This window comes from Misgurnus anguillicaudatus, chromosome 24 (genome assembly GCF_027580225.2).
Source record: "Misgurnus anguillicaudatus chromosome 24, ASM2758022v2, whole genome shotgun sequence".
Classification (NCBI taxonomy): domain Eukaryota; kingdom Metazoa; phylum Chordata; class Actinopteri; order Cypriniformes; family Cobitidae; genus Misgurnus; species Misgurnus anguillicaudatus.
This window is the reverse complement of record NC_073360.2, coordinates 26,073,089-26,086,323: the sequence shown is the minus strand read 5'-3', so window position 1 is coordinate 26,086,323 and position 13,235 is coordinate 26,073,089. Positions and strand designations below refer to the sequence as shown.

General features: G+C 38.1%; 1 protein-coding gene across 3 annotated transcripts in view; it reads left to right on the top strand.

The window, feature by feature from the left end:
• cuedc1b (CUE domain containing 1b) overlaps nucleotides 1–13,235 on the top strand; it is a 32,030-nt gene that overhangs the window by 6,570 nt on the left and 12,225 nt on the right. For 2 of the 3 annotated variants that reach the window (XM_055196836.2, XM_055196833.2), the window contains exon 2: nucleotides 10,156–10,741. In XM_055196836.2, coding sequence (XP_055052811.1) covers nucleotides 10,445–10,741 — 297 coding nt within the window. In that variant the 5' untranslated portion in view covers nucleotides 10,156–10,444. Of the gene's footprint in view, nucleotides 1–6,449; nucleotides 6,607–10,155; nucleotides 10,742–13,235 lie in introns of those variants that run through there. The other variant, XM_055196834.2, reaches the window with a different exon arrangement.

Genomic DNA, 13,235 nt, shown 5'->3' with positions numbered 1-13,235 from the left:
GTTTTTAATGTTACTATATTAGACATTTTATAGCTAAAATCATTAGTGCCGTGGTGTTTCAATGGTTTGGTAAGAATCACCCAGGTATACTTCACTTTATACACTCATGCGAGTGACGCCGTGACTTTAATTGTGTCGGCGTGATGCAAATTATGTTATCAGAATAGTATGTGTGCGAAAACCTTGTGCACTTTGTAGGTGTGGTTCACGCATACACGTACAGGAGTATGCCGTATGTAGGCCAGGAAAGGCATTGCAATGTGTGTTCGTTGAACGCCTGTGCATGTGTACAACTGTACATTCACTATACAAGGCTGTGTGTTGTGTTCGAGTGTGGACACCCTTCCATACACGAACAAATAATCAATAATAATGATACTTTTTTTAGTTTTAAAATCCTGTTGGAAAATCCATGCCAAAATGTAAGCAACCCATTTTGAATTCCAAGTACGTTCCATTTTGTTTCAAATACGATTCAAAAGCAGTGATGAATCAGACCCAAACTTTTTTGTTTCTATTCAGGTGATTTTGCCAACCAACCCCGTAGTGATGCATTCAGACAGACATCTGTACAGTTAGCACAGAGTGACCATGACTTATTCTACTTTTGCAGGCTTTGTGCTTTTCTTCATTCAGAATAAATGCATATGAATAGAGGCAGCCAGACGTCACAGGCAGCGTAATTGATTGCGCTTTTGTCTAAGGTCTGTTTTGCCGTTAGTTTTGCTCCTGTACGCCTGCCAATGTGTTCGAACAACCTGGCTCGCTCGTCAGTGGAGGCTTTCCAGTTTCACCCCCGTGGGTCCGTTCTGTTCATCTGTTTACCGAACGACCATATTTTTGCCTCCGACTGCTCCGTTTGATGCTTTTAGGTCAATTTAGAATATAGGACATTATCACCAGAGCTAATGTTATTTTCCATTCTGTTTATTTCATGTTTACTGTTTATGCCAGATTGATTTTGTTTCCAGTGGAGCAAGTTGTCTTCAATTTGTATTTGATAGTTCAAAGCTGGGATGTGTCAAAGGAATGTAACACCCCTCATATTTGAGCATCCAGATTTAGGTTTCTTTTGATCATGTCAGACGTTGCTCGCAAAGGATTTTCTGTCAACATTCTCATGTTTTTTCTGCATATGTGCTGAAAGCGACTTCTCTTCCGTCTTTTTAAGGAGGAAGGAAATTCTGATTTGCTGGCCTGCTGTTTGTAATGTTTAGCAAATAGTTTCCCGTTGGAAATTTCTTTTTATACTTTCTCTTCGGATGGCTTTGAGGTCTTCAACATTTTAGGATTTGTGCTGAAACAGTAGCTACTCGCTAAATGATTCATGGATTCGATTTCAATGTTTTAGGATCTTTCTTAAATATTGATCACAGTGCATGCTTAAGCGATCGCCTGGCATCAATGTTTTTGTGTTCCTTTGAAGTCAAATCCTTTAGGAGTTTGTCAGATTTAACAAAATTAAATCTATTTTTGAAAAACTATTGCTTTCAAGACCTGTGAAAAGCATCCTGTGGTCTCTTTTGCCTTTATCAGCTGTCAAAACAAGTTGAGCTATGATGTTTTTTTTTAGGTCAATTCTCACAGGCTGGTGCAACTGTGACAGCGCTGTTATTTAAAACTTGAAAGGAAGTTCTTGACACCTTATAGAGCTTATTTTTTTGTTCTCCTGAGTGTCATAGTTTTCTTTGTGAATATTTTAACCTACTTTCTATGTTTATTGTAGGTTCACAGAGAACATGCAGCCTCAGCCAATGGCATATATTGCTGCAGAATTGGTCTGTTTTTCACAAAGTTTTACAGATTCCCCAACCCAGTTATGAAAAACAAGTAATATCAGCTCCATGTAACACATTTTAAAAATGTTTTATCTGTTACTCTGAATATTTATTGAAATGAAAAGAAAAAAACATCCATAGGACCCTTCTGTTATCCTATAATGGTTTACTTTTTAGGTACTTTGATACCATTCACATTTTAACGTATCGGTATCAGTAGCTGAAATTCTGTAATGTAATGCATAATCATAAAATTTTTATATAATTTAATGTAAATATGCCATTCCCCAACCTGTGTATGGATTAACCTGCTCTCGCCATTAATATAGCCATAGATGCTGGAATGACATGAAGAAAGAAAATGTTTGTGACGATGCAGCACATTGCCCTGTTTGTTGTGTCGTGTCTGGACAAGTTGCAGACGTGATATCATGTAACCTTTCATAGCTTACTGTCACATGGTCCCCAAATGCATTCAAATTTAGTGACAATTGATTTAAAGCAACACCAAAGAGTTTTTTTACCTTAAAATAACGGTTCCAAAAAAGTTTCAGTCGTTCATCCACTTGAAACAGGGTGAACGGCACTTTCACATTCGCTTTGCAGCCCACTATCGGGTTTCCAATTATCGGGTCGCGGTCCTGTAGTTCGAGTGAAAACTACAAAAACTTGCTTTACGGCAGACCTACAATCCAATCAGAGCCCGCTTTGCTGCATTAGGCTAAATTATTTACGACAGTGGTAATGGACAATTCCGCTTCCAACCTGTAGAGGGGGCAAAGAGCAAAAACTCTTTGGTGTTGCTTTAATGTGAATCGGTGCTCCTTAGTACCAGCGTAATTCGGTCAGTGTACTTAATAGTAAAGAGTTTGCTAACCAACCCAAATACTTAGGAAAGATATTCTTAAAGCCGGGGTGCATGATCTCTGAAAGCCATTGTTGATCTTTGAAGTGACCTAAACAAACACGCCCATACCCCAATAGAATCTGGACGTTCTTTTGATAGAACCACACATACGCAACTCAGACAACGATGTTGGGTAGTAGACACGCCCCTTACTCCTGATTGGCTACAAGTGTGTTTTGGTACTCGGCCCGACTTCCTTTTCCAAAGGGTTTTTCAAAAATCATGCACCCCGCCTTTAAAGTCGATGTTAATTGCAACCCATTTTACTTCCATAATGTGATCTACTTTCCAATAAAACAGGATGTTTAACAAAAACAAAGGGCGGGAATTGACTTGATTAGCAGTCTAGAAAGTGCGTGTTGTTATCAAAATGAAAACACGTTTTGCAAAACAATGAGTATGTGTATGACCTGTATGACATCAGCAAAAGTAATGTAATTTAAAAAATAAAGTAAGTTAATGGGCAGTCACACTACACTTTTCATTCTATTGACTTCCATTCATACACAACTGGGAAACGCAATATATTTTGCTGTGTACCAGAGTTCAAGTCTAGGGAACTCTGACCTGTGAATTTGTATTATGTGAAGACATGTGACCAGTAAAAAATCGGTACATGACCTTTCTCCACTGGAACGCAAATTTGGATGAAACATTCTCCACTCGTATTCCCAGCAGCGTCCAAAACGTTTGCATGCCTAAGTCTGGTGTGACCACCCCTTTACTGTGGTTTTTTTTTTTAAAGCAAAGCATTTTCACTTTAAGACACTTTCTAAGCTTTTCTGTGAACCCTGGGGCCATTTTTCTTTTAGCAAAGATACTTTTCTAGAGCAAATGCTTTGTTTTTGCCAACGTAGTACTGGACACAATATGTTGAGTTTTTCTTGTACCCATCAAGAGCTCTTCCCTTTAATTCATTTCTGTCTGCAAAATGGAACTGTACAGAGATGAATTATGCATGTTAAACATCTCACCGAGCATGACTGCTGTCAGGTGAAACATGATGGGCTTCATGATAATGTTGTTCGAACCGCTCTAAATGGAATTGTTGAAGTGCTGCCACGTGTCGTGTGGATGTCTATTGGCCTGTTGCCAGTTTGCAGACAGGATATGATGTGTCTCTTTTCCCATAATTCTCATCACATGTTGATCTAAGAGCCGTCTGTGCACCGTATGAGTTATTGACTAACATCCTTTTTTTAGTAGTCTATTACTGCTAATGTTGAGAATTGTTTCTGTATTATGTGTCAGGGAAAAAACAATAGATTTAGTTTCAGGATCAGGCAGCTTGACGTACTTAAAATGGCTCTGGTTAAAGTTGTTCTTCTCCATTATAACCATTTAGGTTTTAGAGATACAAGCAACCCAAGATACCCAAGCTATCTGCATCATGAACCACTATTGTAAGAGCGAATGACAGAACACTTTTGGTTGTGACTATTGATATTGACAGTATTGATTTGGTTAAATTGCAGCCATTGGTGATTCACACAGCCATTTTGGGATTTAGATTTGAGTTTGACTTATTGTGCAGGCACATTTTGGAAATTTGAAAACAAAAAAGGCAGGGTTGAAGGGGATTTTGGTAGAGGACTTTCCTACTGTTGATGTTTTTAAAAGTTATTTATTATCTAGTCAGAATAGGCAGCTAAACTGCCCAAAGTCCCAACAAGACAGATTTATAAAACATTTATTAAAGGGAATAAGTCCCAAAACAAAAAACACTGGATCCCATTAGTAGAAGGTTCTCCGATACAGATATACAGATATAGTCTTGTGAAAAATAGCACTGTGGAATGCACAGCCTTGGCCCTAGGCCATGCCAACTATAAGCTGATTGCGTGCACTGCAAAGCAGCTACACTGCATTCAAGCTCTTTGATATCGGGTGTTAGTGATGGGTGGGATGTGGTACATCAAAACAGGAAGTGAGAGTCCCAAGAAAAAGAGGGTAGCGGTAAGTGAAAATGGGATCTTCTGCATTTTAGCTGAAAGGTTCTGAGTTGTGCATTAAATTCCTAAAGTCACATTATGAACAGAATCGTTTAGACCGTTTTTACTCTTTGAAAGTGTTGGAATTTAAGTTGGGTTATAAATGAAATGTTCTGAATGAAATGCACTGCACATGGTGTACAAGCCTCTATGGCTTCTCTTGTCTTTGTTATTAAGCATCCTGTTCCCTATTTCCTGTCTCCAGGGATCCCTTTTGGGAATTAAGAATACAGAAAGAATTCCATAATGCAGCGATCCATTACACAGCAAGGAGCTTTGGACTAAAAATAGTAGCCTATCACTTTCAAGGAATGAGTACTTCCAGGCAAAGTAGCAGAGTTTTGATTCTGTAGAACTTGAGATCATGCGTCTATAAGAGAAACATCTAAAGTTATTATAATTGAATTATCATAATATGTTGGGGAATTTGCATCACAAGATGTGCCAAATACATCTACAATGTTGAATACTAAAATATAAATGATTGTAAGGAGTGATAGACCGATTTATTATAGTGACCGATATTTGTAATATTTAAATTATCGTCATCAACCGATAAATCTTTTTGTTCCTTAAATTTGTTGTTTGTTTGAAATTCTTTTTTTTTGTGCGCCAAACAGAACCGCGAGGTGTCATATCCACAGTACATATGTCTTGTATATTTTTCAAGTTCTAAAAAAGGGTATGTTATATTATGCATAACAAATGTTAATTTAGTTTCACAAATTTTCTCTCATTTTGTTTGTCTTATTTACTGTAATTACATTTGTGTAAAATTGGCAAATCGGCCACGGTTTTCTCAAAATTGGTATCGCCGTCAGCCATAAAACCCACTAAAAACATGAAAATAATATTGGGAATATTGGATTTTACGGACGTTTATGCTTTTGGCTTTGGTTATGTTGATATAAAGTTTGCATCATAGCTACTTTCCAGTGTCTGAACACAAAGCTTGTGTTTGGTGTTTTCTACATATTGGAGCCAACATGAAATAAGTTGTAGAATAAAAGCAGTTGTAGGGTTAAACATATGCAAGAGGTAGTAAAGTAAAAAACGGCCATTCAAAAATCAGTATCAAGCACATTTATATACTTTAAGTCATTAGATGATTTTTTAAATATTTTATGTTATATTTCCTAAATGTTGTAAGGTAATTAATAAACAACAATACTGCACCTAATGCTGATATTATTTATGCAACAAGCTTTTAATGTAGCCTATAAATAAATGTTTAAGAAATAATACATTGCTGCTAAACTTTTTAAAAGAATCAAATATTTTCGAAAGTCATTTTCCATTGATTATTTTTTAGGTTGCCTTTACTCTTAGCCAAGCAGGTCATACTCTTGTTTCATTGGACCTTTCTTGTTGTGTGTTGTCAAGGCATCGCCGCGTCTAAGCCGAACGAATAAGCAGATGCAAACTGGAGCTTAGTTCATTGGGGAGGTAAAACAATACCTTTTCACTCGCAAAGTAATCCTCAAGCCACCAAATTTGGCCGTGAGGGGAATTTTTCCCCGAGCACCAATCAGAGTGTCCCGCTGTCTTGCCTTGCTGGCGTGCATACGTTTTCATGTCACTGCACGGCAAAGCATCCTGTTTACATCACAAAACGTCTCCATGCCAATGAGAGGCTGGTAAGGGGTACTGGGTCCTGGCAGTGCCATGCGGGCTTGGCCTGGGATCAGCTGTGTGTATTGTTTAGGTGGTGCAGGGATTTCTCTGCCCTGCACTGAGAGGAGAGAAAGGGAGGGTAGGGAAATGGGATCTTGGGACATCACAGTAATGTTGCAGCCGTGGTCTTGCACATTTTTAGCATTCCTGTTTTACATACACAGAAAGCAGAAATGCAGAGAGGTTTAGTCTCATATATGTGAGGACCGGTGGAGGACGTTTATAATGGATTTGCTTTAAGCAGAGGGGTCGAGAGGTAACTAAATGCATTTGCGTGTGACAATGAATATAATGACATTTGTTGAGTATAATGGGTTTTGCTGTTTGTCACTGTTTCTTTGTTAGTTTAAAAGTCTAAAATGTATTTATTTTTCTTCTGAACTTTCTCTATTATGCTATAAATAGATACATTTTTATAAAGCTAAATCCATGCCAACTCGAGTGCATGCTGTCATTAAAGCATAATATGTATTTAAGCAAAAACATATTTTTGGCATTTTTCTGGAAAACTTTATTTTGATTGGTCAGTCATAGCATTCTGCTGTCAAACATTGTAAATAATCCCGGGCTATTGTGCTTTGCAGCCAGGCTACCAAAATGCATCTCCGCCCTGCCCATCGGGCTATCTTGACTTAGGGAGGAAAAATATATTTAAATGATTTGCATTCTCTCACAGATTTGGATGGGTAATTATGGTATTTAAATCGCGTTTGATAGCGCGCTCGCGTTTCTTTCACTTTCCATTTGAAATCGAGTGAAGCCGGGAACTGTACAGGAAGCAAGCAGTAATGATTTGTCATTGACAATCTGGATCTGTTGCGCAACATTTCCTCAAACTTCGTTATTTCAGTCATTATCTAAACGGAAAAAAAAACTCTCCCGAAGCAAGCTTAAAAGTGATATAGATTGCATGTGCAGTGAAGAGAATTGCGAAAAAGGCTACAGTACTGCCGCTTTTCCATTGCATAGCACCCCATGGTTTGGTTTGGATAAGCTTACTTTTGGGGTCTTTTCCATTGGGTGCAGTACGTAGTACTTTTTTTAGTACCACCTCGGTTGGTGTTCCAAGCGACCCTAGCTGATACCAAAACGTGACGCGCACATCCGCATATATGCTTAATTCAAAAACACCCGGTTTTAATCAAAAAGCTGAGATAATTCAATTTTTGTGAAGGACTCTTGATAGAGATCAGATGCAGAGCGATCTTTAAAACATACACAGAGTTCTTTCTCTTTCACGTGAGGTGTTTTCCGGGTTGTATAAGTTGCGGAAGTGTGTCACCTGGTGGATAATAGCGGTATTGCGTAAAGCCGGAAATTCTCGTCATTGGCAGGGAAGCATTTTCTCTTAATTGACTGCTCTTCTGTTATGCACTGCAGCCGCTATATGCGTGCCAACTCGTTTCATTCATTCCATATTATAAATATGCTTAACTGGCTGAAATCAGGGAAACTGACGAAAGTAAGTGTACAGTTTTTACCATAGTAAACTCGAAGGGCATCTAAATATTACAGTGGTTAAACGCATACACGGGGGCTCGCATCATCTATGCTGAGTGTAGCTGCGTCTGGTCGTAGTTTCAGATGGTGCAACAGACGTAAATATTTTTCACAATGTCGGACGTAGCCAAGCCCGACGTAGGACTTACACCCAACTTCTTAACGTCCGGCGCAAATGGCCCCTGGTTATTTGCGCATGATTAAACACTTTATCTTCATTTTCTTTTGGCGAGAGTTTTGTTTTGGGGGGAATTGGGGGTGCACCAACCCGGTTGGGACATAGAAGGGGGTGCACAGGAAAAAAAGTTTGGGAACCCCTGCACTACTGTATGTTATATCAAAGAATATATTATGCAATTATGCATATATGACTGTAGTACATATGTTCAAAGCAAATTTGATGTAAGAAAATTGGTGTAAATAATTTTCAAAATATTCTGGCAACAGCTTTTGCCTGTTCCTAACAGACAAGTTTATTGATTCGAGATCTTTCCTGCCATGTTTTTATGGTCTTAATCACTACGTTTACATGCACCCTCATAATGCAATTATAATGAGAATTAGCTGATTACATACCTCATGTTAACACAATATTTTGATCAAAACAATTTGATTAAGCTCATAATGCCATTATGCTATGCTTGCTTTAATGCCATTATGCTTGCTGCGATTATGAGCTTAATCAAATTGTTTTGATCAAAATATTATGTTTACATACTGCCAATTTTAATTGCGGTAAACAGGCATGTAAACATTTTAATCATGTCTATTCTGCACTAACCGTGCTAACTTTTGTCACGCACAGATTCATAGTAAGCATGACATTATCTTCATCTGGAGATGAATAGCGCAACAGTGTTCATCACAGCGGTAAATAATGAAATACAACCATAGGAACGTGCTTGTCATTTGAAGTAGAAACAGTGGAAAAAACTTTTTTCCGCATCCGGCTCACGTGCGCACATGTCTGCTCAGCTTTCCATCTATACGTATCGACACGTATACGCAATACAAATTATTTCTTGTTTAAATTATGTCTCTATCAGGCCATGTACTGTCATTTACAGTACATTAAAAAAATTAGGATAGGTGAAGAAAAGTAGCCGATCCACCATTGCAAACAAAGTTTTGAATAAACCACAACAAAACAAAGAACAGAAATCAAACATTATGGTGACAGAAATGCTCTACAGGTTTCTGTTCTTGAAATAAGTAAAAATAAAAGTAAAAACGATGTGCGTGTGCAAAATGCTGCCTATTGCCTTTGTGTAATTGTTTGTAGTGGAGTGTCCCGTCTCAATTCATCTCAGATAAATTGTTTAAAGATTCATCTTGCCAAACCCCTCCTTTGCGTGACACTACTCTGCTCTGATTGGTCGCAGTTGCAGGTTACTCTGAGTTTACAGTGGAAAGGGAATAAATATAGTGTATGGTGCTTGCATCTTTCTAATTCTTTATGTAAGGAATAATTGACGACGGGCCATTGAATTATAAGAAAATAATGCACACCAAGGTGGTAATGCGTTACACCGCAGGTGTGCATTATTTTCAAATAATTCAAAGGACCGGAGGCAATTATTCCGCTTATACCACGGTTACCACAAACATTGCTCTGGTGTCTATTTTTAAGACATTGAAAAGATAGGTGTGCGGTTTACAGAAAAATAATCAACACCCATAGAACATTTCTCAGCCAATCAGAATGCAGCATTCAACAGACCCGTGGTATAATATAAGGATAATAAAAACAACGTACAAAACTACATATTTAGCACGCTCAACAGAACCTAAAAGCAACAGTTATTATTCATTTAGACCGCATGTGCCTCACAATATTGGGTTCATGAGAACGAGATAGATTTTTACACTTTTCAGAAAATAATAATAACACACAGTATATTGTCACAACCCCATAAATTAGTGTTAATCTGACTTGGCCTAACTTTGTTTGAGCTCTGTTGAGCTCAATTTGGTCTTTATAAGCACATTTGTTTTACGGTAGTAATCATTATTGTAGTTTTTCTTCGCAGTTCCTGCAAGCTAGTTTTCCTTTTGCTGAAGATGAGCTTATTTTTATCTGCCTGTTTTGCATTATATCTGTGGATGTTATTATATCCGTCCCTCGGGAACTTTGTAACAGCATGTGTGGCCATAAGCAACTAAATCCGGGTCTGCTGGTCTCCAGAGCGAGCCAATGAGAAGCATGAGATCAGATCATTAAACAGTTTATGTTTGGCAGTTAAAGGTTTTTATAATGAAGAACATCATTTCAAAGCCTTTCTCATGTCTCTGTATTTGTTTTCAGGCCGAGTGGAGCTAATGGGGGATCACACTGTTGTGCGCCACGTCTCGAATCAGGCACTTGGGACCAGACCGTCTACTTAGCCGGTGCCAGAGCATGCATACTGTTGGGTTGGATGTAGATTAGCAAGCAGAAGAAGAAAAAAATAAACTGTTTCCCTCGCTTACAATGAGAAATTGTATTTGATTAGCTGTAGACGAAAGCGAGGAATCACTTAAAAATCAAAAAGAGAAAGTCGAAAAGACATTTAAAAAAAATATTGTTGGACTGGTGGCGAACGGGCTCCCATAGGATGACCAGCCTTTTTCGGCGCAGCAACAGTAATGGAGGCTCTCGGGGGAGCGGCGGATCGGCAGCAGGGGAGCTCAACAACTCCAGGCCCAACCGGCAAGTTCGACGCCTGGAGTTCAATCAGGCCATGGAGGACTTCAAAACCATGTTCCCAACCATGGACTATGAGGTCATCGAGTGCGTTCTCCGCTCCAACAACGGAGCTGTGGACGCCACCATTGACCAGCTCCTCCAGATGAGCATTGACGGGCAGAGCTCGGATGACAGCTCGGATTCAGATGACAGCATCCCGCCAGAGGTTAGCAGCCCTTTTCACCACATAGGTTTTTCGCGCTAGGCTTCTTTCTGTGTTAGATGGAGATGATATAGAAATAAGATAATGTGAGATCTTTAGTTGAGTCTTTGTCTTCGGACAGCACAAATACGTGTGTGCTTTATACAGCGTGACCTGTGCACTTATAATTAAAGCCAGGTGCTGATAATTCATATGTGCTCAAAATCAGGTACTTTTTCTTTATAGAACGTGAACTGCACATTTATCAGGCACTTCTACTTCTCACAGTGCGACCAGCTTGTTTTAGCAGCGTTGCCAGGTTTGCGGCCTTTCGGCAGAGTTCTGATTTGGACTACTTTTAAACTGTTTCTGCATCTGCAGGTTGATGTTTTTCTGCTGGTTAGAGATGTAAGGATTTGGTTCATTAGTTATTGGTATTTGGGATGTGAATAGTCATTGGGATGCTTTTGGAGTAGTTTTAAATAGCCATTGGGCTGGTTTTGTTACACGGATCTGGCAACCCTGACAGGAACAATGACGGGAGCAAAAGCGCAAAAAACGCACAAAGAAGAAAAGAGTAACGGTTTCACTTCGTCCTTTATTATATCGGAGTTTGTATTTATTTAATTGTTGTTGGGTTTTCATAAAAAAGGAATAAACCACAAGCATCTGTTTTAAAGTAAGGGGGGAATCATAAAATAACGTATGATGTTATTTCTCATCAAGGTCTAAAGTTTACGATTAAAATGATTTTATCTGTGTCAAAATGTATTTACCAGCACATCCCTGACTCAATAATTTTTATATTTTTTTATATTTTGACATTTGATGATGTTTTACTATTTAGGAACTGCACAAACCTTTTTATTTAAGGCTTAAATATCAAAATCAAAAAGGTAGTAGTAGGTAGTAGTAGTCCGATCTTATTTCAATCAGTTTAGTATATTTGATATGGAATTACCCAGCAGATGTTAACTATTGATGACTCAATCACTTCATTATCTCATTAACTTTATCATTGATTCAGTTTTTTTAAGTTAATTTAACACTGAGAATTTTGCTTTGCATTCCTTTATAACCTCTTTGCCTGATGTGATGTGCAAGATAATTTTAATAATATCCTGTATTGTCATGTGTGATGCACTATTATTTATAAATCCTGTAGTGTGAGCATGTTTAAGATTTGAGGGAAGAATATCTGACAAGATTCTCGTTATGTGTGTGGTGCTGCAACCAGATTTCATAATCTGTCAGGATTTTAAAAATCCTGTAATGTGAGCCCGGCATTAAAGGGATAAAAAATTTTAAATTCTTTAATCATTTACCCACCTTCATGTCATTTAAAACCTTTACAACTTTCATTCTTCTGCAAAACACAAAAAGGTTATGTTGAAGAACGTTGGTAACCAAACAATATTGACCTCCATTGACTTCCGTGGTATGGACACAAAAGAATGTATATTGGTTTTGAACATTGAGGGTAAATAATAAGGGTAATAAATAGGGAAAACATACAGTCAGTACTTGCTTGTTTTATTCCAGAATTTAGTTTCAAAACATTTCATCAGTAACCATTGGTTGAATTCGATTACAATTACAAGATATCTAATATACTTACAAATCAGAATAAATTCTGTGCAGCGTGAACTAAGTTTGTTAGGCAGGGTAAAATACTCCGTTTTCCTAGCCAAAATCCTCTGAAAAAATGATGATCCCTATCAGTACAGTAAGTATCTCATTCATGGCCCAGCAGAGATGCTGTATCAATCATAAGATGTTCAGTTGAATCATAAGTGAAGCATAAAATGCAGTGCATTTTGTTTATATGTTCTGGCATGATTCTGTATGCAGCTGGTTTTAAGAACATTTCCCACTGCTGTACTTTCCCTTGCATTATTTATGATGCTCTGTTTCGATGAGGAAGTGTTGAAACAGTATGTGCTGTATTGCATAGACTCAACAAGTATGCTAGTCTCCATGAAAATCACTGCAATCATTGACCACTTTAGATGCATTAAATAAAATGAGTACTGATCTTATGTGGAAAAATTGATCCAACTAATAGGACTATCAGTAGTATTATGAAATAATTTACTTAAGCTTGTTTGCGTATCCATTAGGGATGCACCGATATGGAAATTTTGGCCGATAACTCTTTAAATTTGGGTGGGGATAACCGATATCTATAGGCCGATAAATATTCATATTATTTTCACAATGAAAAACTCGCAGACGGCGGACATCTTGTCTTTGCGCTAGACTAGCATACTCTTCTTAAGCCCGCAACACGTGTCATCTTCGTGCTATGTCACAGAAAGCACCAATCAAACCCCACATGGCCAGCAATGAGCAAGTGAAGTGGTTCAACAAACCAAAATTATCCATCATTTATCGGCTTTCATTTATCGGCCTAATTTTGCTATCAGACCGATAATATACAAAATTAGCAGTTATTGGCCGATAACGATTTGTCGGCCGATATATCGTGCATCCCTAGTATCCATGAAAACATGCATAT